This window comes from Microtus pennsylvanicus, chromosome 3 (assembly GCF_037038515.1).
Source record: "Microtus pennsylvanicus isolate mMicPen1 chromosome 3, mMicPen1.hap1, whole genome shotgun sequence".
In the NCBI taxonomy this organism is placed as follows: domain Eukaryota; kingdom Metazoa; phylum Chordata; class Mammalia; order Rodentia; family Cricetidae; genus Microtus; species Microtus pennsylvanicus.
This window is the reverse complement of record NC_134581.1, coordinates 78,968,262-78,993,988: the sequence shown is the minus strand read 5'-3', so window position 1 is coordinate 78,993,988 and position 25,727 is coordinate 78,968,262. Positions and strand designations below refer to the sequence as shown.

Here is a 25,727-nt window from a genome sequence, read left to right as displayed (position 1 = left end):
CTCCAAGCCAAAGACTTCCAACAGAAAAGGCCCACAGCCAGTGGGGAGCCAGAGATAAGGAGGTGGCAGTTGCAAAAGAACTCAAGGATATCCCATTTGAGTCACAAAGCATCAGTGCTGGGGCCTGATTTCCACTCGGGCCTGTTTTCCATTACCCTGCTCATGTCCAAGGCAATAATTGGAGCAGGGCATGTTCTTGAGCTACTCTGAAAATGTGTGTGTGCATGTGTGCATATGTGTATGCGTGTATATGTGTGTACATGGGTATGTTAAGAAAAAGCCAAGCAAAGCAAGATAGATATAATCTAGGGGTCAATGCAAGCAGAAAAAAAAAATGGCCACAATTCAATGGTTTTAAAAATCATTTTTGGCAGCACTCAGGAGGCAGAGGCAGGTGGATCTCTGTGAGTTCAAGGCCATCCTGGTCTAAGAGCTAGTTCCAGGACAGGCTCCAAAGTTACAGAGAAACCCTGTCTCAAAACAAAAACAAACAAACAAACAAAAACCCATTTGTGGGGGCTAGAAAGATGGCTCTGAGGTTAAGAAAGTGTGCGTTCGCAGAGCAGAGGCGCAATCCCAGCACTTATGTCAAGCTGCTGTTCATCAGTACCCATAACTCCAGCTCAGGGCCTCTGGCAGCTCTGGCTCCACAGATTCAGGTGCACATTCCCACACACAGACACGCATAAATTAAAAACTGAAAACAAGTTTATAAAAAAATCTTTTAGTTTATGTGCACAGTTTTGTCGGAACTGGAGTTACAGACAGTTGGGAGCTGCCATGTGGGTGCTGAGAATTGAACCAAGTCCTCTGGAAGAGCAGCTAGTACTCTTAACCGCTGACCCATCTCTCCAGTCCTAAAACAATTTTTAAAAATAAAACATTCTGTGGGCCAGTGAGATGACCCAAGAGGAAAGGTGCTTTTGGCCAAACCTGATGACTTAAGTTCCAACCCCAAGACCAGAACAGAACTAAGGCCCACAAGCTGTCCTCTGACCTCCGTACACATGCCCATACCCCCATCCCAACACACACACACACACACACACACACACAAAATTAGTAAATAAATGTCATGTGAATTTTAATAAAATAAAAAACACGTTTGCAAGGTCCACAATGGGGATGTCTACAGCTGTACCACCTGTACCCTTCGTCCAACCTTCCTCCCTGCTTTCCCCGCTGGCCAGTGAGTACCCTAGGAGTCTATCAAGAAGCTTGGCCGGCTTCTGCCCTGTCTGCTACCAACTGCAGAAACAAAGGAGAACCCGGAGACAAACACTCTAGCTGGCTTCAGTCCCTAACTTAGCAGTGACAGAAAGCAGGACAACCTCCCGGGTACCAGAGGCTTGCCTGTCAGTGAGCAAAGCCACAGTTCTCAGGAGCAGGGATCCAAGATGCTCTTACCAGAGCCTGCTTTGTCCCTCTGAACGGGGTCACAGAGTCCTGTTAAGTAATCAGCTCTGGTTTGAAATGAGCAAGGCTCCATTTCAGAACCTGGCTCTTGCACCTCAAACCAAAGGGAAGGAAGGACCTCCTCAAGGCGGAACACTAAGTGACTTACCGACATCTGGAAGCTTACTTATTGCTTGTCTTAGAGTATTAACTCCCATTGGCCAATGACTAAACATCCTATTAGCCACGTAAACGAAAGTGTCCAAAAATCTCGATGAGTCTAAGTTTAAAACAAACCAGCCAGGCAGCGGGATTCAAAGAAAAATAGTTCCCAGGTGCCACAGCTTCTGTCTGTATTCTTTTTATTGAGATTACAAAGAAATTTGCTTTTAAGAACTAGGGAGATGGCCCAGTTGGTAAAAACACTAGCTGAGCAAGCCTGAGGACCTGAGTTCAATCCCCAGTACCCATTGCGAGGTGAGGAATTAGACACAGCAGCTCTGGGAAACCCGCGACAGAAGGTTCCCTGGAACTCACTGACCACCAAACATAGCTGAATTGGTAAGCTACAGGCTTGGCCTGTCTCAAAATTGGGGTGGTGAGAGGGAGGGAAACCACCTGAGGTCAATCTTTGCACCCCCTACATACACCCCCCCCACACACACACACACTAATATATACATAAAACCACACACACCAAAAATGAAATCTGTCTTATTTGGGATGCTTTGTTACTGGGACACAAGCAGATTCCTAGATCTTCTGACACAGTGATTATTACCTGTTCTGAATTTCTCTGTTCCCATGTGGTACCTCCCATGCCCCTTGGGCATGTTCACTGACAATCAGGATCCTTCAGCCAAGTTACCCAAGCACATCATCCTGTTGATGTCATACAACCTTACCCAGCTAGATGCCAGACCCAGCAAAGGAACTGTTGGAGCAGCCAACTGCAGAGCGTCCTCCACTTACCACCACCTTTGTTGCAAACATGTACTTGTCCCGAAGCTGGAAGTCCCTCACTTCCTCCAGGACCACTTCCTGGTTTTCCCGGGACTGGAAGAAGTCTGTGCTGCGGAGCACTGTGGAGAACCCGAAGGGTTCATGCCGCTCAATGTAGATAGTGTTTGGCTGGTCATAGGGGTCGATTCCCCTAAAAGAAAGAAACAACTGTTACCATCTCCTATTTAATCACTGGAGGCATGGACATTTCACTGTGTGGACAACTGCCCAGGACCTAAGGCCCCATGGAGTCAGCTACAAATGGCGCTCTGCTCAAGCATGTGCCTTTGCTTGTTCCTTAGCTGGGGACAGAAGCTGGGGAACTGACACTTGTAAGGTGCTTTACTCTGCTACCGCTGTTTCCAAAGCATCCTGGGATTAGCTCAAGGCAATCTGGGGCCCTACTTTCAAAGGGCAGAAACGGCAGAAGGCAGGGTGGTTCCGAGGAAAATGAGCGCTGGAGGCACCAGACAAGTTCCTGGCCCCAAGCTCAGAATCTCAGAGGTGAGTAGCATTTTCCCCAGGTGCTGTAGACTAAAACACGCAGCAGTACACAGGGCACACTAGGACCCTCTGAGCAAGCGACCTATCCCTCAGATCTTTCCCGGCCTGTCCCTGCTGAAATCACTAACTCATGCCATCTGGAGTCATCCTGCCGGTGTATTTCGTCTCCCATGAGGCACCTGCTTTGCCGACCTGCTAGGTGTCCTCCAGAGAGGGTAGGCACACTTGTCACTCTTTGCTTCTGTGGACATCTCTGTGTCGAGGTGCCCTCTGCACACTCCAGTCCTTACGTGTAAACCCTACCCTCCTTCCAGATCAAATTGAAATCACTGTCCTCCAAGAAGCTTTTCTTTTTCCTAGCAAGGCTTCTATACGGGTTTTAACTCAAACTAAGGTATGGAAGTACAGGGGCCAGGTGAATTTTGGAGTCGGTCTCGGTACACTCTAGTGGGGCCTCTTCACCACGGCATCACATGTGTTTGTGCATCACATCTTCTTGGGCATGTCACACTGGCCTGGGGAGGCTGGGATGACAGAATCCCTGGCTGAAGAGACGCTTACTGCATTGGATGCGTGGACTACTTCCTACTATAGCCACTAACCCCAATCGCCTCTTCAGGTTAAAAATCAGACTACACCAGAGAAGCTCTCAGTTGGAGTTAGTGCCCTCAAATACAGCACCACCCAGAAGCCAGGAAGACCACTGATCTGCCCAAGCTTCCCGACTCAAAATTAAACACCAAGGCCAGAGAACCGGCAAATAGAAAATTAACTGGTAAGTCAAACAAAGAACCCTGAAGTAGCCAAGCAGAGATAATGCTGGCATGAAACCGAGGGTGTCATTTATGTGGCTGTCTGTATACAGTTCTAAGGCCCTGTGGCACTCAACATAATGAACGTGAGGATGATTTCCCATTCCTCCCAAGAAAGAGGGTCAAGGCCATGTTCATCAAAGAAAGCAAACTGTTTTCAAAGGAACCAATGGAAGTGGGGAGACGGTGCAGTCAGAAAAGTGAGTGTAGAACCAGCACGAAGACCTGAAGCTGTGGTGGCCACGTGAAAGCGGGCTGTGCTGTCTCACGATCCCAGTGCTGGGAAGGTGGAGGAGACATCTTGCCAGTGAGCCCCAAGTTCAGTGAAAGGCCCTATCCCCAAAACATAAAATAGAGACCGAGGCAAATACCCAGCATCAAGCCCTGACCTCCACACACACACAAACATGTGAACACATATGCATGCATGTGAACATATACAGGAAGAAAACAAGAAGCAGAAAAAGGAGAGTCTCATTTCAACACTGGAAGAAGACTTGATGTCGACCCTACAATCTGGACTCTGAGCAGAGTGGTGGAGAAGCCAGCAGCCCAGGCCCGGCGTGGGAGAAATCCATTCTTCCTGATCAGATGCTTGTGTGGGGGCGGCTGGTGACATGTTCTCTTCTCCACAATTAGAAGTACTGATTAAAGTACTTCCTCTAGCCTAGAGGATATGCAAATGAAAAGGAGGCTGCTGGGTATTTTTAAAAGGCAGAGAGGAAGAAACCCTTCTTGACATTATTTTGAGATGAGCTTACTTCTATTATCCCTTTCTCTAGCCAAAAGAGGAAGCCAAGGTCTCGAGACCGAACACCTCATACCTTTCACCCCAACCCTCTTCCGCCACCCATATTTGGACCTCTAATCCTGGGACTGGCTCCATCTACAGGCTCCTATACTCCGGCATCTCCTCACCTTCCAGTTTCTCTCCAGCCCTTAGGTACTCTTGTACAGTCTCTCATACAGAAAGTTCATCTAGTGGCTACTTCTAAGCATAGTCACCCCTGGGCCCCATCTGCCTCATCCACAACCCCACAGGGAAGCTGCGTGGGACACCCCTGAGTGCCTCCCACCCCCTTACAGGTCTTGCCCTGTGCTGGCCTTGTCAGTCTCTAGGTCTGGGCACGTACTTTCTAGCTTTCTCTGCCCTGGTCCCTGCCTCCCCTGCCTGATGCTCCCAGGTGACAGGCATGGTGGCTCAAGACCATGTTCCCCTCTGGAAGATCATCTTGTACTCTTACTCTGGGGGAAATTTAGGGAAAGATCAATCTCCTAAGCAACCTGAAATCCCAATACTAGAAATCCAACCTCTCCAACACACCTGTGTGCCTGCAGAAGTTACAGAACAAAGTTCTAAGCTAAAAAGCCTTGCATTAGGCAGTCCTGCTGACTCTCCCTCAAAGTGATAAAAGGGCAATCTGGGGACTGGAGGGGTGGCTCAGTGGCTAGGAATGCTGGATGCTCTTGCAGAGGACAGGAGTCCATTTCCACAGCCTTCTGTGACTCTAGCAATCCAATGCCTTCTTTTGACCTCTGTACACACCAGGTACACGGTGGTGCATAAATACACATGCAGGCAAAACATTCATACATACAAAATAAAGTAAACCTAAAAAAATATCAATTTCTTCCCATTAGGCAACGGAAAGTTAAGACAGTATCCCGGGATGGAGGCTCTCTTTACACAATAGCATAGTTACAACTCTCCTATGACAAACACAGCCTCTGCCCAAGGAAAATCACCAAAGGACCAGAAAAACTGCTTGTTATGAAAGGGAAGTCCATGTGACTTAGAAGACGTTAAGCTGTGGTGCCTCTTACTCCCTTTGTTCCTTCCTCGGCATCCTTTGTTAAAGCAAGTAAGATCAACTCGAAAAAAATCAATTTACACAAACAGCTAAAATAAACAATAGGCAGTGTCTATATCCTATTGGTCCACTGCATTTAATATAGACTAAAACTAAACATAAAACTGAAAAGACAAATACTAACTGGCAAACAAGCATACACATACACCTGTCTTATATCACACCAAAAGGGCCCAATCTCAACTATATAAAGAGTTCCCAGAAATCACAAGAAGACTAACAATCAGAAAGAGAGCAAGGGATATTTAGGAGACATGTCCCGTAAAAAGAGCATTTTTTTTTTTGGATAAGGTTTCTCTGTATAGCCATAGCTGTCCTCAAATTTGCTAAGAAGAGCATGTTTTTTTAAATGATGCCTGACTAGGAGTTCATAGTCACTGCCAAATACATAGGGAGTTCCAGGCCAGCCATCGTTAGTATGAGTCCTATCTTAAAAAAAAAATCTTCAGTAAAGACATTCAAATTCATTCATAATGAGAAAATGCAAATTACAGCTAAATGAGACAATGTGCCCTTAGCTGTAGAGAAAGACGCTATTCTATGCTACTGAGATGAAAGTAAATTTGACAATGTCCATGGAAAATTTTGCAATGCCTACCCAAGTTACAATTTCCCTGGGGACTCAAGCAGTGTGCTAGACTAACAAAATCTCTTCCCTTTGATGCTTTCATCCTGTTGAAGACAAATAGTTAACATGACAAACAATGGAGTGCTACAAGGTAATAAAGGATTACACACAAAAAGAATAGCGCACAGCTGAGCGAACAGGAGTCGTCATTTTAAATAGAATCTTTAGAAAGCTCCCCACAGAAGAACGGCTATCACTTGAAAGACAATAGAGAGGTGCTGAAGAATGTGGAGAAAGGGGGAATCCGTGTGCGGCTCACTGTGTGAACCAAGACTGGGGAGGATCCTGGGGAAATTAAAAATAAACCTACCATATGACTGAGCTGTCTCTTTCCTGGATATAAACCCCAAAGGAAATGAAATCACTGCCTCTGAGATCTGCGCTCCCATGTTTACCATGGCACGACGCACAAGAGCAGAAACACCACAACGTTCATTGACGGAAAAAAACTGCATAGACTGTGGTTCAGAGATACAATGGAATATTAGCCAGCCTTTAAAATGGAGCTGCTGTGGGAACAACGTGGAGAGACCAGGCTATGGTAAGTCAAACAGGCCAGATACACACAAAAGTGTGTGTGCTCACTTCCACTTAGAAGCTTAAAAAATCAAATTGGGGGTGTGGATGGGAGAGCAAAGCAGAGGACATGGAGGAGCTAATAGAGGATTAGACTTCATAACTGTAGCTTGTGTTTGGGATTTTTGCTAACCTACTGCAGTTGCTCTTGTATACACAAGGACAGCCGTGTGTGATGGTGCCTGTCGCTTGCTTCGTTGTGGGCGCTACTTTACTGTCTCCCTCCTGTATCCTATCAGAGTGTAGCAGACACTCTGATAACACTCGAGTAAATAAGTAAGATCTGATGGGACAGGCTCAGGAACTGATGAAGTAAAAGGGAAGGCAGTGAGTGCAAGCTAGGAAAGAACATTCTAGCCAGAGGAAAGAGCAAGTGCACAGGCCCTGTGGCCCTTCATCTGAGTGAACGATGATGTGTTCAGCAGTTCAGAGAGGACTGTGGAGATGGCGCGGTGGGCAAAGTGCTTGCTATACAAGATTGAGGACCTGAGTTCAGCACCCATGTAAAACATGGGAGTGGAGACTCCTGTCTGTAACACTAATGGGGAGTGGGGAGACAGGCGGATCCCAGGGACTCACATCTCAATCAGTCTAGTCATATTAATAAGCTCCAGGGTCTTTGAGAGACCCTGCCTTAAAAATACAGTGAAAAGTATAATTGAAGAAGACAGCCAGCATTAACCTCACATGCACACACACATGCACACAGATGTGAACACCTACACACCACACACGCTCAAAGGTTCAAAAGAATTGCTCTGCCTATGTTCTTAGGATAAACTTCCAATGGACAAGAGTGATCCCAGAAAGACAGTTGAGACTCATGAGCAACAGCAGTGTCTCCAAGTAAAGCCATAGCTGAGCTTTACACAAAGGTTGGTTAGGGCCTGGGGAGGTAGCTCAGTGGATAATGCATTTGTCATGCAAGCGTAAGGGCAGGAGTTCAGATCCCCAGCACCAAAGAAAAAAAACAGGCAGGTGTGGGGACAGACAGGGTTCCCTAGTGCAAGACTGCTGGCTAAACTAGCCAGAACTGGTAAACCCTGGATTCAGAGAGAGATCCTCTCCCAATAAATACGGTGGAGAATAACAGAGGAAGATCTGGATGACAACTTCAAGCCTTTATATGTACATATACCCAGTCACACATGTGTACCTACCCATATATGAACACGCACCACAAACACACACACACACACACACAGGTCATTGAGTCCACAAGATACAAACATGGACAAAGTGTAGAACACAAAATAATATGGAATCAAAAATCATAGTGCTTTGTTTTGTTTTGCCCTGTTTGTTTGTTTTGAGACAAGGTCTCCCTATATAGCCCTGGCTGTCTTGAAACTCACTATGCAGACCAGACAAGTCAAACTCACAGAGATCCGCCTGCCTGTGCCTCCTGAGTGCTGGGATCAAAGGTGTGCTCCACCATACCCAACCACAAGGTTCTCAAACTGATCCTAGACACTGAATGAGGAGGGGACCAGGACACATACAAGACCGGAGGACCATGAGTCAATGCAGGATTCAAGGGTCAATTTGTGGTTGGTGTCTCTCTGTTAGTCATGAAAACAAAATGACCAAAGAAGGCAAACATACTCACTCTACAACCAATCCCAAGAATCTGTCCCATGCTCACTGCAAACATGCAAACACATGTGTTCAAGATCTCATGTTCCACTGCTCTCCCAATACAAGGTGACAAGCAGCAGCACTTAGTTAGACATGGATGTTCTTGATGGAAAATAGTCCACTTCACTCTCCTCAAAACTTACAGTGGCTCCCCACTTCTCTCAGATTTAGTTCAAATTCCTTCCCCAAACACAGTAGATTCTTTGGTTTGGTTTATGTGTGTATGTGTGTGTGCATGCGTGCATGTGCGTGCACAAACACACACATAATCATCTGCAGACCACAAGGCAAGCACTGTATGGACGTCAGAGGACAACTTATGGGAATTGGTTCTCTTCCTCCATCTGTGGCTTATGGGAACTGAACTCAGATCAATAGGCTTGGAGGCAAGCACCTTGACCTGGTGAGTCACCTCACAGTCCCTCAGCACTGGAGATTCTTACCTAATTTCTCTGGACAAATCCTGAACAATACACAGTCCAAACATTCGATATTCCCCACCCAGGTACCACAATAACACACAGCTGCCTCTGGCCATGCATCTCCAGCAGGGAATTCTTGTCCTCTACAACTATCTACAGCATGCTAGTTCCTGTTCCCATCTGCCATGCACAGCCTGGATCAAGGGCAACCAGAAGCTGCCTGGCACTTCGTGCTCCCTCCAACATGTGTGGCATGTATACAAAATGTCTTTTCTGATTCCCTACTGTGGCCATATTTTGTTTGTGCCGTAACAATAAAATTTGCCTAAAGATCAGAGTATGGAGCTAGCCACACTAGTTAGCCATAGAGGAAACAGTGGTGGCATACACCTTTCATCCCAGCACTAGGGAGCTGGAAGACAGGAAGGCAGGAGGAGACGGTTGCTCAGGATTCAGTATGAAGTGTCTTAGAGATGGCGTTCAGTCCGAGGACTGAAGGAGGTAAGAACTAGAGCCTGACTGCTCTGTTTCTCTGATCTTTCAGCTTCCACCCCCAATATCTGACTCCAGGCTTTTATTGTTAAGACCAATTAGAATTCGAGCAACACCCTACACCACATTCTTCTCTATAACTGTATCCATAGATTTTGTTCGGCTTGCATTTGGGGGGAAAAAAACATGAAATGGATGTACCAGAGTCTGAATTTTTATACTGAGGAAAAGCCCATTTGTGATATAATGCCCTGAATATGAAAGTATTTTGGTCTCTAGGGCATGCAAGAGCTTCAAGTTTCCCCCAGGTCCTCTAACCAACTGAAAAGACACCCCACCCTTTCTCACCGCCAACTGGTGAGTTCGTTCCCTATGCAATTCTGCTTCCCAGGTCAGGACAGTATATTTCTTGAACCAAGTGCTGAGAGTAAAATATCCACCCACTGTCTATTATGACTGTTCGAGTCTGTCATTTTTCCTATGGGGTCATATTCTGAATATCTGCGCCCAGCTGGAAGCTGTTGAACCTATAGAAGGTAGGGCCTGGCTGGCAGAAGGAGGTGAATAGGGTCAGGTCTTTGAAAGTCATACCCTGTTCCTAGTACCTTCCTCGTTCAGTTTCCTGGTCTACTGTGATATGAACAGCCTCTTCCAACCTCTCCCACTGCCATCAGCTGGCCCGCCATCTTTTCCCAACATGACAAACTTGGACCCCCTCACACAGCGAGCTAACATAATCCTCCCTTAGCTTGTTCCAGTCAAGTATTTTGGTCCTACTCATGCCAAAGTAACCAATCCAGGCTGAAGGAGCTAGGAGACAGGAGACTTCCTTTGGACACCAGGATTTGCCACGTGCCTCAACTTACCAAGAAAAGGATTTCACATGCTCCTGAATCATGATCCAGGTCTGGCCAAAATCATCTGACTTCCATAGCTGCAGAGACCAAAATAACAAGAAGTAGTCATGACATGAGAAGAGATGCGTGTGCCACCATATGCTGGAAACACCAACTGAAACACTGCGCGGACAGGCAGACCACAGCAAACAGAAAGAGGAGGAAGGACAGATCTGTTCTCTAGAGCAGCTGGAAGGGTGATCTGTTATCCACTTGGGGGCTGTCTCACCACCTGAGTGAGGTGTCAGGAGAGAGAATCTGCCTAGCCTGTACAAAGCCCAGGGAGCCTTCCCTAACATTGCAAAACACAAAGCAAAACTGGAGACACGATGCAGTACATCCACACCACAGGGTATGAGCCCCTTGCAAAAGGAATGCGAACCTGGCACACACTGACACCCAGGACCCTGGAAACACTGTTCTCAGTGAAAAAAGACAAAGTGTGTGATTCTACTTACACGAGGGACCTGGGGGAGGCGAGATCAGAGACTGAAAACACAATGGTGGCCAGGAGAGTTTGCGGGGGGCGGGGGAGAAATAGAGTGTGGGTTGAATATAGACGAGGTTTCAGTTCTACAAGAGGGGAAGAAAGTTCTGGAGCTGGATGGAGGTGATATTGCAGAACATAAATGTAACTGATATCCATCAACTAAACACACAAAAAAATTACAATGGTAAAATTTTCTTAATAAAGGAAAGTACACTAAAAAAGAGAATAAAAATACATTATTTGTAGACTACGGGAATAGGTTGGTGGTAGCAGAATACTCATCTGTCATGTAAGAAGCTCTGGGTCTGATACCCAGCACTAAATAAATAAATACACATTGGTCACTTCAGCTGACTGCAGAGACATTGCCCAGAGCAAAGGGACCAACTGAATGCTTAACCACAGGGATCGAATGAATGCATAAACTTGGCGGATGAGTATTTGGCCAGCTCATTACCAAAGCCCCACAACCTGTGGACACCAGAGGCTTCCACAGGCCCCAGCAGAAAAGACTGAGAAGCCTGAGTCCAAAGCTAACAGCAGTCCCCTCTCCTGTTAAACTGACCCTGCCCCTAAGCTTAGGTTACTCCCTACGGCTGGCAAAGGGAAACAGATCTCTGTTTTGGTTAAACAACCATAGAGCAAATGAATTGTTTCAAGGCCCTTTGAGCAAAAGCATTCAAGTCTCCTTAGTCAGGAGGTAGAGGGGTTTACGCCCTACCAGTATTCACTACTTGACACATTTAAGCGTTGAGGCAGAACTCCTCCACAGGCTCTCCCTTGCTTCTTAGTTTTCTTCAGACTTGATTCAAAATAGGAAATACACGCCATTCGCTTTATAACTCAGAGGCATGCACAAACACAAAGGAAGAATAGCAAAGCTGAAAATCACATCAAACAAATGTCAGTGCCATGTGCTTAAGGTGTGGCAGGGTGAAGCTGAGGGGTAGCACGCTGGCCTAGCAGGCGCGAGGGTCTGCATTCGATCCCAGTTTGGCAAAAGTCAAACAAAATAAACATAGGAGAGGACAGAGAAGTCAGATAGAAACACGCCAGGAAGTCACAGAAGAGTTCACACTCCAGACTTCTCAGGTGGCTCTCTCTAGTCACACTTCTGGGCCTCAACTTACCTCAGAGGCTTTCAAAAATGCATGAACACCAAGAAAGGCCTAGTGTTGAAGTCACAGGACCTGCCAAGCATTGGGTGCTAAGTGATGGCAGGGACACAGGGAGAGGGTGCCAAGGGAGTATACGTTTCCTTAGCTGTGCTAAGTGAAATAGTAGCTACAAAGGTTAAGCCTGAGGGAAGAGGAGAACAAGGGAGGAGGCAAGGTCACGAAAAGGACACACAATCCACCAAGCAGAGCAGAAAATTCCAGAACACACTTACATCTGTGCTCCAGAGGTCTCTTACCTGCTTGTTGGGATGAGATCTGTCAAAGCCCAAGAGGAGGTTGGAGGCTTTGCTGTGGAGGAGGAGGTCAGCAGCCCGGAATGGGATGGAGAAGCCATGGATAGTGCTGCAGAAGTCAAAGGTGATCCACAGGTACTGGGCATAAGCATCTACAAAGATGTACTGCAAGAGAGAACAGGCAAGGTCAGAGCAACCTCTGGCCAGAGCCACCCGACAGGTCCCTAAACCTTGTGCAAGTGCCCCCATGTTGGGCTCATCCTCTATCTCTGCATCTCCTGGCCACCAAAAGATGCTGGATATATCAAACCAGGTTCAGTTAATACGGATGCATGGCTGGGAGATAGCTCAGCTGAAAGGTTCTTCCTTTGCACACACTAGGATCTATATTTTAAAAAAAAAAGTGGGGCCAAGCCCGAGGACTAATACCAGAGGTTGTTCTCCAGTCTTCACAAGACACACACACAGAGAGGGGGGGGAGGGAGAGAGAGAGAGAGAGAGAGAGAGAGAGAGAGAGAGAGAGAGAGGAGAGAATAGACAGGCCCAGTGAGGTCACGAGGGGAGCTTGTTTAGCCGGGTCATAAGGCTAGTCAACTTTTCTGGTGTTTTTATTTCTTCCCATTGACTTGGCCATTCTTGCTCACTGGCAGGCCATTCAGACACAGTCAGAAAGTGGCTATTGGCAGCTAGGACAGAGATAGCCTGTCCTTCAGATTGCCTGGACCCTGATGGGGGTGCCATCCCTCCACCCATCCTCCAGGCAGCCACAGGTCACACTTTTCCTGGAAATCATTAAAATCTCTCCATATATGATAAGCAGCCCATCCTTGCTATAATGCCAGGTGACTCCATAGCCCTGGGGAACCGACTGTGCTGCCAGGCACACTCTTGAGACCCGGCTGAAGCGGCTATGGGAAGCAGGGGCCATGCCTCGTTTCACTTCTTAATAGGTCACTGACTTTAAACAAGATCTACTGGGCCGGAGGCAGCTGCCGCCTCAAGATTTCCTGGGGACCCAACGAAGGTAGTGCAATTTAACATGTGAATCCTGCAGACTCCATCAGTCATAAGCTAGGAGTGCTGCAGCAAGACTCCTCCTCTGGGCATGCCCAGAGGTAGACACAGATGAAGGTCAAACAGCCAGTGACACAGGCAGAGCACTGGGAGAACCTGTCCAGACCGCGGTATCAGAGCTGACGCTATATGGAGGGGGTCACTGTAGGGTGTCTGCATTGGTTTGCTTTCTGTCGCTGTGCTAAAACCCCAACCAAATCCAACCTAGGGATGGTGGGGGATTTATTTGGCTTTCTCATGCCCATCATTGAGGGAAGTCAGGGTCGAAACTCACGTAGGATCAGAGGCAGAAACTGTGGAGGCTGGCTTGCTCCCATGGCTTGTTCAATTGGCTTTCTTATACAAGCCAAGACCACTTGCCTAGGAGTGGCACCACCCACAGAGGGTTAGGCCCACCCACATCAATTTATTAAACATGAAAATGCCCCCACAGACTTGACTAGAGACCAGTGTGATTGAGGCTCCCTCTTTCCAGATAGCTCTAGCTTGTGTCAAGTTGACAAAAGCTAACTAACATGGCAGGCATAATGTCCACAACGAAAGAACATTCCACGCCTGGGATAATGTAACTTTGGGTTAGGCACTATTGTACAGGTTTAATGACAGGCTCAGAGGCCTAAGAAAATAACGAGTCTAGGAAGCTCAAATGAGACTGGAGCAGGGTGGGGTGGGATGTGGGGGAAGCGGCCGTGCTCCCAGAAAAGCAAGAGTGGCCCCGAGAAGCAGGCATTGAATCAGAAGTAGAGCAATGGGGACCTAGCACCAGCCACAATCAGCCCTTCACATTCTAGAAGACAGCCAATTCAAGGGCATTCCCCTACATGACAGACGAGCTTCCTGCTCCAAACCCTTCTCAGGAGCCTACACAGGAGCTGCTACCCTGCACTGGCTCCCACCTGGCTCTCAGTGGTCCCTCCTGCCTTATCCTTTGCACATCTCGCCTGTGCTGTTTCTCTTGTACTTCCTCCCCCAGCATCTGATGTAAATCTCACACTCTGCAGAAGCCTAATTAAATCTAAGAAAAAGGTAGTAAATGTTTTGAGAGCAAAAACTACTCCAAGCAAACTCGGTGCAATAAAAACAATTACGATCCTAGCAAGAGCATCATAATTCCCGCCATGGATGTCTTCCTTAGAAACAGCCTGCCCTCCTGCTCTCAACCCATCTTGGCTCCTCGGAAAGGTGGCACTTTCAGTTAGCAAGGACTGTTCCAGAAATCTGTTTCATGCCTTTCTCCAGGATCACATTTAATCTAAAATACCACCTAACTAGCCATTTTTATGATAAGGCCGAATGGTTTTTCGGTTTGTTTGTTTCTGGTTGGCTTGGTTTGCTTGTTTTTTTAAGAGCACTTGCTCCACACCAGGCAGGGAACTAGAAGTTTCCCAGGCCGTGTCTTGCTCAGGCTGTTTCTCATTCAAAGTGACTCGGTGTTTTGGGTCACCTTGTCACACCCCCTCTTAAGAACGAGGACACTGAAGCTCACAGCAGCTTGATTCCCCCAGATGACGCAGGAGCAGAGTCATACCCAGCTGCTGCAGAGCCCAGTTTCTAACAGTCCATCAATCCTTTCTGCTCTCCGAACCAAAGACAGCACTTCCTGATCTGAGAGCATTTCATGGTGCGATTTAACTCACGTATGTGCTTCCTCTCCTCAGATGCTCCTCAGCTGTTCCCTGGTGTCTTCCTTCACCTTTTGCAACATCCCTCTGAAGCCTCCCTGCTCCTCCCATGACAATCTTGGACTTTGATTCTGTGCGGATTCTTCATCTTACATACACACACACACACACACACGCACACACGCACACACGCACGCACGCATGCACCATCTTGGAAGCTTAGTCTTATGCCCTTTCCTAATGCAGTATTTCTTCCATACAGCCTCCAGAATGAATACTGAATGCTTGCTGCAGTTTGGATGTGGTCTGTCCCACTAAGGTTTACAAATTACACGTTTGACCTTCGGTGATGTTAAGTGATGAATGAGACCGAGGGAGTCACTCAGCCAGCAAAGTCCTTGTGCAAGCATGAGGAGCCGAGTTCCAATCCCAAGGGGGTCACATAAAAAACGAGGTGCCATGGTTCCTCCCTCTAATCCCATCACTGGATACTGACGAGGTTTCATTTTCCACTTTTTTCTCTATTCTTTCTTCTCTGATACATTGCACATATCAGAAGGAGTCACATTTCCCCAAAAATGTTCTTGCCCACCGCTCCCTAACTCAAAGCTCCTTGCAGGGCTCCCAAGTCCAAGGTGAAAGTCAATCTCCTCCACCTCCAGATGGTAGTCAGGGTGGCAGTGCAGAACACCCATCCTGCCCAGATGCCATCAGCCAGCTCCCTGGAGTCCCTCCCTGCCCATGCCTTCCTCCTGCTTACAGGCTTCTACCAACTCTATTCCCCTAGTGGCAACAAACATCCCATCCCTGAAGCCCCATTCCTAACCCTCAGTGCTCCCTAAGGGCCTCACTACCTCACTTACCCTCTGCTCCATTTAGAGATGACGTCACTCTTCACCCAGCATCTCATACACTTTGGTGATATGTCACATGTCACAGACATATGTCACATGTCATACACATATGTCACATGGCACACACATGGCAGGAAAGAATCGAATGCCTGGTTGCTTTGTCACCTGGTGGCCAACCCCACAGATGGGCTACCAGACCTGACTGACTAGCTGCTTCCCGAAGTGAGGTCTCAGGAGCATCTCTGACTTATAGAACTTCAGCAGCCTCTTTGTAAACACTTCATACCCCAGGGTGCTTCTGGGATGATAAAGTTTTTTGCCGACTTGTCACAAGCTACAGTCATCAGAGAGGAGGGAGCCTCAGTTGAGAAAATGTTGCCCTCCATAGGAAGTGGGCATCCTGTAGGTCATTTTTGTAATTAGTGACTGGCGGGAGAGGGCTCAGCCCATGGTGGGTGGCTACACACATGGGATGCTGGTCCTGGGTTCTATAAGAAAGCCAGGCTGAGCAAGCCTTTGAAAGCAAGTCAGTAAGCAACCCCCCTCCATGGCCTCTGCATCAGCCTCTGCCTGAGGTCCCTGCCTTGATTTCCTGTCCTAACTGCTGTTGATGATGAACTGTCTGTCACATGGGACTGTGGGGGGAAAGAAAGCCTTCCATCCACAGTAACTTCGGAACATGTTGTTCCATCACAGCAACAGAAACCCTAACTAAGACAGCAAGTTACAGAATTTATCTACACAATGGACTTTCTCCAGTTTTGATGCAGGAACCCAGGTATGACGGATGATGAGTTAAAAGCAGAGAAGGCAAGCAGGAGAAGAAGGAAACAAACTGTTTACTATTCCCCTAGCTCCATGCACAGCCTGGAAAAGGACAGGATCCATCTACACTCCTGCGAAGATTAGGCTGTAAAACCCAACTGTGTTCCAGTGGCCCAGCGATAAGTTTGGTCCCAGCACTGTACTCTTGACAGCAAGGTACCCAGCCTTGCATGCCTTTTCTCAGGAAGTGGTAAGGCTGGTGGGGCAATATTTGCCTTCCAGAGAACAAAGGTAAAAGTAAGAGGCACCATCAACACAATTGGTGTCATCACTTCCTTCCGGGGACATCTGGAGAGGGTGACAGTCTTACATGGGGAAGTAGACAGGCTACAGTAAAGTCTCACTGTCTCCTTATTATGAACCTCACCTCCAACTGTCATTATGTTCTCCAAAAAGGCAGTTGCTTTCTTTCCTGGGTCCACAGCCTTGCCAACTCCAGAGCATGCATGGCCAGCTCACCATGAGAAACCTAAGATGCATGCCAGGCACCTGAACTATAACACACTGCCCCACCCCTCCGTGCAATGCCTAAGTCTCTTTATAGTGATCAGTCAAGTATCCCTACTTCCTTCTTGTCCCAACATAGCAGGTGCTCTCCACCTTCTGTAGACCAAATGCTGCAAAACTCGGGTCCTCTACCTGCTCTGTGTTCGTGGGAGCCCGATGCAGCCTTCCTGTCTTCAGCCTTGTGATCCACACAGGTCTACATAACCAGAAAAGGGTAGGAAGGCACAACTTGCCCACATCTGGGCCCTGAGCTGGAAAGGGAACACTGACACTATAAAAGTAGAGTCCAGGGCGAGGAGGGAGGCTATGAGGCCAAGTCTTCAGCCAGAGTCAACTCTGAGATGGAGTGGAAATCTAGTGGTGATAGTCATAATAGGGAAACACACCCTGGTAACACAAGCAAGTCTAAGCATAGTTTGTTTCTTGAGGAGCAAGGAACACAGAGAACTAGCCAGAAGCAGCAGCCAGACCCCTAGCAGGCCAATCCTAGTTGGAGCATCTTATGCCTTACAATCTAGGTGGCCGCTCTCCACCTCTAGGAGCCATCCTGACTGGCCATAAGGTAGCTGCAGGAGGTGAGTGCTAAGGCTGGTGGAGACTAGGTCCAGTTCCTGCTATTTCTCCTTGTTTTCCCCTTGGGAAGTGTACATATAGGTCATCAGATAGGGCTGATTATTTACTCAGCAGGTACCAGTAGTGACTATGCGAGTCTGTGGTTTTTTTTAAAGGTCTGAACCAGCCAGTAAACAGCCACTGCCTGGAAACCTCCCAAGTGCTTCCTCCTAAAGCAGTAGAGGTCACACCCTCATGGAGGAGGGGAGGGGATATGGGAGGAGGGAGTTTGGCAGGGAGAATGACAGGATCCCTTCTCCACAAATCCAGCAACTAAAATGCCCCTGACATTGGTCAGGGTAACAGCAGGGGCTGCTAAATCTTTTTAATGCAGCCCCTGCTAGGAGACCCAAGGCCATCTGAGAAACCAACACCAAGGCCTTGGAAAGATCCAGTCTTGGCTCAGTGGGCAATTTCTGCACAGGCAGAATGCAGCAGCTGCCCTCACCTCAGGGAACTCTTACTACAGCTGAGGCAGCTCTCTACCTAAGCAGTTCCCACCCCTGGAAACACGGGTCCAGTATAACTCCCAGAGCAAAGAGCTACCAAATAGCAGGAAAGCCTAGCAGGTTGTCAGGTTCCCTTCCTGCTCCGCTAGCTCCACCTGCCTACAGCCCAGGAATAAGGTCAACACTTATTCCAAAAACAACTGCCTGAGGGTACCACCAATCAAAGAAGCAAGGCAGCTAATTGAGGAGACAGCAGAGACACAGCCACACCTGCTTCTTGGAGTTTCTTTTCTATAGCCATATAGGTTCAGAAAAGAGGGAAAGAGAAATTCATGCACATGAGCACACACGTACACACACATGAACACACACACACACAGAGGCAGGCACATGGTGATGATGCCAACAAAAGCAATGGTTCAGCAGGCAATCTTGGAGGCCCAGGATTAGCACCATGAACCTGAGAAACGTTCCAGCCACCAGTGAGTCTGACAATGTATTGGTTGGCAGATTTTCTGTGGTTGAACCTGACCTTGTTTGTCCAAGAATCCTGCCTGACCAATATTTGGTCTGATTATGCAAAGATCCACCTTGAGAACTGCATTCTGTCACCAATTCCCAGGTAAGACAGGAAACAGTAGCTGGTGACCCGTGTGTGCTCCAAGGATGACAAAGGGCTCCAAGGCCCAGCCCCCTTCAGTACAGCCATCCTCCCAGAAGGCAGTGTTCTTGAGGCAGTCTCCTTACCCGCTTGTTATCAGCAGGGCTGTGGTAGAACTGAGAGATCACTGCTTCACTGCTGTTTCCTACTCCAAAGTTCAGCTTCCCTGAAATCCTATTGAATGATTTTCCGTAGTCATAAGACACGTATACCTGGAACACACAGAAAGGGAAAAAGAAGAAAGGAGTCAGTGAGATGCTCAACAGAAGGACCTCTAATTGCCCTCCACATCCCAGCTTCCCACTCCAGACACCGAGAGAGCACGATTCCCTAGGAGCCCATGATAGCATGAACTTCTGATTCAATCACATGACCCACAAAGGGGATGCAGGGGACTTCTGTAACTGTCCTCAAAGTTGGGGCGGGCCGGGAAGGTAGAAAGTATGAGACTCTGCAGCTACCCCTGCACCTGGAGCACAAAGTCCTCTCACTCCAGAGGTGAGCCGGAGCCCCAGGAGCAGCTGGCAAACGCGAGAATAAAAAACACCCCCTTCCTGCTGGCTACAGTTCAGGTGCAGACCAGACAGAATGCACTCTGAGAGGGAAAGGGCTCAAAATTTGTTTTTTGCATCTTCTGAAATGTCCCCAAAAGGTAATCAGGATAATTGAATTCTTCATCTCTTGACCAGAAAGATGCCATTCTATACCCGAAGAGAGAAACGCATCAAAGGCGCCCAGTGAGATGAAAAGGAGAAGTTGCTGAGTGATAAAACGTGCGCAGAGGTTAAGATGCCAGCAGGCTGGGGGTGGGGGAGCTCATTGGTACAATGCTTGTCTAGTATATGCTAGGTCCTTGTTCTAACCCTAGCACAAGCGTATACACATACACACTTAGAGACACACAATCAGTACCAGAACTGACCCCCCTGCACTGGTGCTTTGTGACTCTACTGCATGGGAAACCACAGGGGCAGCAGCAAGCCTCCTGGATCCTGCCAACAGACTTGCTTCTCCGCTGCCTCCTGGCTCCTGGTGATACAGTAACCACAGAGACACAACCTAAGGACAGTTGTCATCTATCCATGATGCACAGAGCCAATGCTGATTCCATCACAGGAATGAGCTCTCAGGTCATTGCACAGCAACCCTCCCTGGAGAGTCATTGCAGAGAAGACCATTAGGCTCACTAGATTTCGGACATGCCGAGGTCACAACCTAGAAGTCTTCAAGGCAAGGAGCTGAAGAGACAACACAGTGGTTCAAGAGCACTTGGCTGCTCTTCCCAAAGAACAGAGTTCAGTTCCCAGTATCCACATCACGGAGCTCACAACCAAACACTTGTAACTCCAGCACCAGGGGTCTGATACCCTCTTCTGACCTGCACATGCATGAGTATACACATGAATAAATAATAAAAATAAATCTAAAGGAAAAATACAAAACAACAAACAAACAAAAAACCCAGGGAGAAGGTCCCTGACCTGGCTGCCTGCCTTCAAGCTAGTGATCTCAACACCACCAACTATTATCTCAGGTCATGAAGCATAAAATGGATGCTGTGGGGGTATTTTCAACCTAGATTTTACTACCTGTAAGATATGGAGTATTAATATAAACAAAGAAATGAAAAACAAACCTGTCAGGTGATGATTGCATTGTTAATTTTTCAATTATTTATGGGAGAGATAACTGAGGAAAGCAGGGAAGAAAAACAGCAGGTAATTTCCAAAGAGAGACTGGCTAGACTCAACCCAGAGTTGAGTTCATCCCAACTTTTGAGTTGCCATCTCCGCCCTTTTGATTCAACTGCAAATAAGCAGTTGAGGGTTTCACAGGAGCCAAGTCGGGCACTGAGCACCAGACACACGGAAACTAACAAAAGACATGATCATCAGACAAGGACAGGCCTGTGAATATGTGAACGCTTGCTTGTTAATGAGGCCATGAACAAACTGTAAAGGACAGGAGGCTGCACATGGGGAACCGAGACCGAGGAGGGCCATTACCATTTAACACATGTCAAGGTTAAGGGAGGCAGGGTGTCTCTGCCTCTAACTGGGTCATCTCAGAAAGAACAGTGCCGCCACAGAGGCAGCCGTGCCCAGCTAGCAGGTTGATAGTTCACAGATAACCTGAGTGGGTAAAAGAGCAAGAAGAACTTCCTGCATTCTGTTTGCCAAGAATAGACACGGTTTCCCAGGAAAGTTTGAGAGTTGTACAGCGCAAACTAATGGCTGCTTAAATAGGAAACCAAGCAAGGCTCCTTCCAACTCCAGTATCCTGTGATGTGATAATCCCCTGTGAGAGGCACAAATGGGATCCTATATTTACATCGAAGTGGTATTTTTTCAGTATGTGCTGTTCCCTCCTACACACTGCTCCTCTTCCTCCTTATAACTCTGGTAAGGAATCTTAGCTTCGGGGTACCTAGAGTTTACCAGTTAGTCAACAGACGTCTGTAATGAATAAATGTGATTATAAACGAAGGAGTAGGTAAATGAATGCGCTGGATCAATGAACAAAGAGAGTGAAATGAATTAACTGGTGAGTCACGGAGAAGACAGATCTCAGTAGCGACACTGGATTGGTTCCAGAGTCCCCATGGATACTAAAATCCAGTGACACACAAGAGAAAAAAATAGCACAGAACCTACATGCATTCTCCCATACACTTTATCTCTAAATTGCTTATGACAATTAAGACAACACAGGTCTTATAATATATGAATGAATACTTGTTTGTACTGCATTGCTTTAACAATGACAAGGGGCCGGGCGATGGTGGCGCACGCCTTTAATCCCAGCACTCGGGAGGCAGAGGCAGGCAGATCTCTGGGAGTTCGAGACCAGCCTGGTCTACAGAACTAGTTCCAGGATAGGCTCCAAAGCCACAGAGAAACCCTGTCTCGAAAAACCAAAAAAAAAAAAAAAAAAAACCAATGACAAGGGAGGAAAAAATGTCTATTCACGTTCAGAATGGATACAACCTCCTGCCCTCACGTTTTCAGTTCACAATTGGTAGAATCATGGATGCTGTGCTCGCAGACACAGGACCTGCTGTAACTTTTGAGAGAACAAAAGCTAAGCGCTACAGCAGGAAATGACTAGTCCAGGGTCACATTGGTAGTAAGTGCCCAGGCTTTGCCAGTCTCTTGAGATTCCAAGCCTGCTTGTTTTTTAACTCTGCAAGTTACCCTCATACAGATGGTCCCTTTCTCCATACTTAGTGTCAGGAGTTAGAGCCAGCCTTTAGAAAGGTCCTAGGCAGACAGAATAAACAGACTTCCTGAGATTCTCAACGGTAGGACTGCCGCAGTGCAGGTGGCAGTAAAACCTCTTTCTTGTGACACCTGCAAACAAGCCCAACCATCTCATGGGTCTGAGACTTAATAGAGGTTAAGAGGGAGCTGACAGGGACCCATCCTATGCCTGAAGCCTATCACAGATCGCTCATCGACCTGCCTTGCCGTGTCCAGGTTGAACAATTCCAACAAGCTATTTTTATCCTGTCCTTGTAATTTCTTACTTCTCTTCGGCAGAAACAGACTACACTCAGGGCGGGGGCACAGTTATCCCTCTACAGTGACGACACACAAAAGCCCTCTGAGGGCTCGGTTAATTCTAAGAGGGACGGAGGCTTTGGAGTCTCTGTGCTGCACTCCAATTACCAGTTCTAACTGGGGCTGTCTGTTGCTCACGGCAGCACGATGCTGGTGACTCACTGGCCACTGTCACTGCCAGGTGAACGGGAGCAGACACCCTGAGCTCGCTGTCGGCTGCCGCACCGTTTGTTTTCCTCCAGACGCCGGGTTCCCACTAATTAGTCCTCGCTGACCTCAATATGACACTGTTCCTTAAAGAACAACAACAAAAAAAATCTAAAGTGGGAGGGTTCTAAACTGCCCCAAGGTTCCAATTAGATCACTTCCTTACCCATGAAGACAGTTCTTTGAAGCGATGGCCCATGCAGCTTAGAATTATATAATAATAATGGAGGGGAGGAGGAGGAAACCCTGAAATGTCAGACGGCATCCCCTCCTCTGCCACCGCCCCAGGTCTTTTAGAGCACTTCTGTACTCTTAGCGGGCTTCACAAATGCCCAGGCAAGACACCGGCCATTCGCAGTTTCTGAGAGAGGTCTAAGCCTGGTATGGTAGTTCACACTATCATCCCAGGACTAGGGAGGCTAAGTCAAGAAGGAAAGAGTTCAAGGCTAACCTGGGCTGCATAGAAAGTTCCAGACCAGCCTGGACCACATAGTGAGAGCATGCCCCAAAGAAAAAAGCAAAAGAAATGAAAATAATAATCATCATAATAATGACAATGATGATGATGATAGATTTTAAAAATTAAAAAAGCAATCCGGGGTAGTACCTAATACTCTTCATTTCTAAGTAGCTCCCAGAAAAACACTCATTTGAATGACTTACATACCATACTTTGGGTACCGTTCTAGTTGGCTTTCTGTTGCTGTGATAAGAACACTGACAGGAAGCATCTTAGGGAAGAAGAGTTAAGGTTAGGGTTTCAAAGCAAAATTTCAAGGCAAGAACTTGGAGGCAGAAACTGAAGCAGAGGCTACGGAGGAGTGCTGCTTACCGGCTTGCCCTCCATGGCTCCCTCAGCCTGCCTTTCATACAACCAACCAGCCCAGCAGCCCAGGGGTGGCACCACCTACAATGTTCTGAGCTCTCCCACATAAATTATCAATCCAAACAATGTAGCCACAGAATAGCCTACAGGCCAATCTGACGGGAATGTTTCCTCAGTTGAGGTTCCCACTTTCCAAATGACTCTAGCTGATGTCAAGTTCGCAAAAAACTAACCAGTTACAGATACCAAAGTTTGAGAATTGGGGCGGTTGTTTGTTTTGCAATACCAAGAATAAAACTCAGAACCTTGAACACCCAGGCAGTTGTTTTACTAAACATTGCACTACACCTAACTGAGCAATACACAGCACCCCAACCAGAGACCTGAGTCTGTTGGGATGAATAATCATGAACTAGAGGCCCCAATCCTGTGAGTCAAAATAAATTTTCTCCTTAAAAGTTGATTGTCTCAAGTATTTTGTTATAGTAACCAAAAAAAAAGACTAAGATAGTATAAATTATGTGGCTCATTATTTATAAATGGCAGAGCCAGGGTTCCAACCCAAGCATTGGGATGTAGAGGCTCTCCATACTATTAGCAAGGATGGGAGTTCTGCTATCTAGTTGATCCAGGAGGGAGCCAATCATATCACACTAGTCTAGGGACAAGAGGAATGCGTCTTATTATCCATACCGTCTCAGTCGATTCTGATCCTCTGGTGGGTATTGTCCCCAGGTAGCATTTTTGGTCAATTATGTTGCACCTAGATACTTCATTATTCCTGCTGGTAGTTGAGTGATTATTTGGTTCTTTTTTTTTTTTTTTTTTTTTGGTTTGGTTTGGTTTGGATATTTGGGGGGGGCAGCGGTAATTTGTTTTCTGAGATAAGAACTCTCTCTGCAGCCTGGATTAGGCTTGAACTTCCAATCCCCCTGCCTCAGCCTCTTGAGTGCTTCTATCATAGGCCTGTGCTACCATACCAGGTGGCTCATGAGTACTCTCCAAAACGCATCCTCAGAAAACGAAAGTAAAGAACTGGGACGAGTTGAGATAACCACATCCTGGGTTGCAGTTCACCAACTCGTGGCAGGAATAGCTGGCCTTTGCCGGAGACGACACTCGGCTGATGATAGCTGATGACAGGTGGCGTGGTTTGGTTTGGCATAAGAGCAAGCCATCTGGAATGCCAGTGTCCAGGCCCACCCGTGTTTACCTACAGAATATTATAACCTCAGCCATTCTCTCTACTTCACAGGTTCTTTACCTGTGTGCAAGCTCTTCCCCTTCAGACAGGGGCTTTCTGAACCACCCTTCCCGTCCTCCTGAAGGAACGTTTGAATCGTTCCCTCACCAGAGTCATCGACTCTGCCTCTGAGTCACAGTTTATTTTTACACTAACTTTTCACATCCGAACATCTCGGTGTCGGCTGCCAATTCTTTAATGCGGTTTGTACACGGAGAGAAGAAAATTCTGCCATATCTATTTATTAACTCTGGACATTAAGTTTCCTTCCCATTTAATCTTCCCTCACACGTCACTCCGGCATAACGACTTCAAACAGCCAACAAGATCTTCAGAACATGTACTCCAACATTTCCACAAGGTGGGAGCTGAGCTGGATAGGCCACTAGTTCTTGAATGGTCAACGCTCCTTTGGGCAGACTGACGGGATCTGAGAAGTGAACTTTCTAAGTCAAATCCATGGTTGGTCCCACATTTCCATTACACATCCCTACTCCACCACTGACATGTGAAGTGACCTGTAGTGAATTCATTTGTGCCCCTAAGCCCTTTTACATGACCTTCAAAAATGCAAAACAATGCTTAAACATCTTTACCCATTTTGCAATGACAAACATTTCCTGGACAGGGGATTATTTTTATGCACAAACACCCTGAAGATTTCTCAGTACAGTAGAGCATAGAGCTGACTTCTGGGCCTAAGAGGGACTCCTAACAACAGGCATTAGACTAAAGATGTACACAGATAACTACGGAGCATCCCAAGGACAGCAGGCACTCATACACAGCCATCCGTGTTTGACCACAACTACTGCTTACAAACCTTGAAAATATTTATTTATAAATCAGCCTAAATTGTCGCTCTCAAACAAGTCCAGCCTTGTTCAAGAGCAAAACACCAAGACTAGCCATTATCTGCATTATCCCATGATCCAGGGCTCAGAATGTTCCCTAGGCAGAGCTCTGCCGCTCATGGCCAGCCCTTCTTCAAGCCTTCCTTACTGTGCTTGCCCCAATTAACTGCTCTGGAAAACATCCCAAGACTCACACTGACTACATCCAACCCAGACAGTGCATACACTGACGGGGGCTCTGAGACACCCAATGTACATCCACAAACCACAAGTGTCCCTTTAAAACACGTGTGAAG

At 47.2% G+C, this 25,727-nt stretch overlaps 1 protein-coding gene across 1 annotated transcript in view; it reads right to left on the bottom strand.

Moving 5' to 3' along the window:
- The window catches only part of Sorl1 (sortilin related receptor 1), a 159,350-nt gene that overhangs the window by 113,935 nt on the left and 19,688 nt on the right, over positions 1-25,727 (bottom strand). The window contains exons 3-6 of the mRNA XM_075966276.1: positions 18,828-18,953; positions 12,141-12,302; positions 10,207-10,274; positions 2,368-2,548 (exon numbers count right to left, since the gene is read on the bottom strand). Coding sequence (XP_075822391.1) covers positions 2,368-2,548; positions 10,207-10,274; positions 12,141-12,302; positions 18,828-18,953 — 537 coding nt within the window. The remainder of the gene's footprint in view (positions 1-2,367; positions 2,549-10,206; positions 10,275-12,140; positions 12,303-18,827; positions 18,954-25,727) is intronic.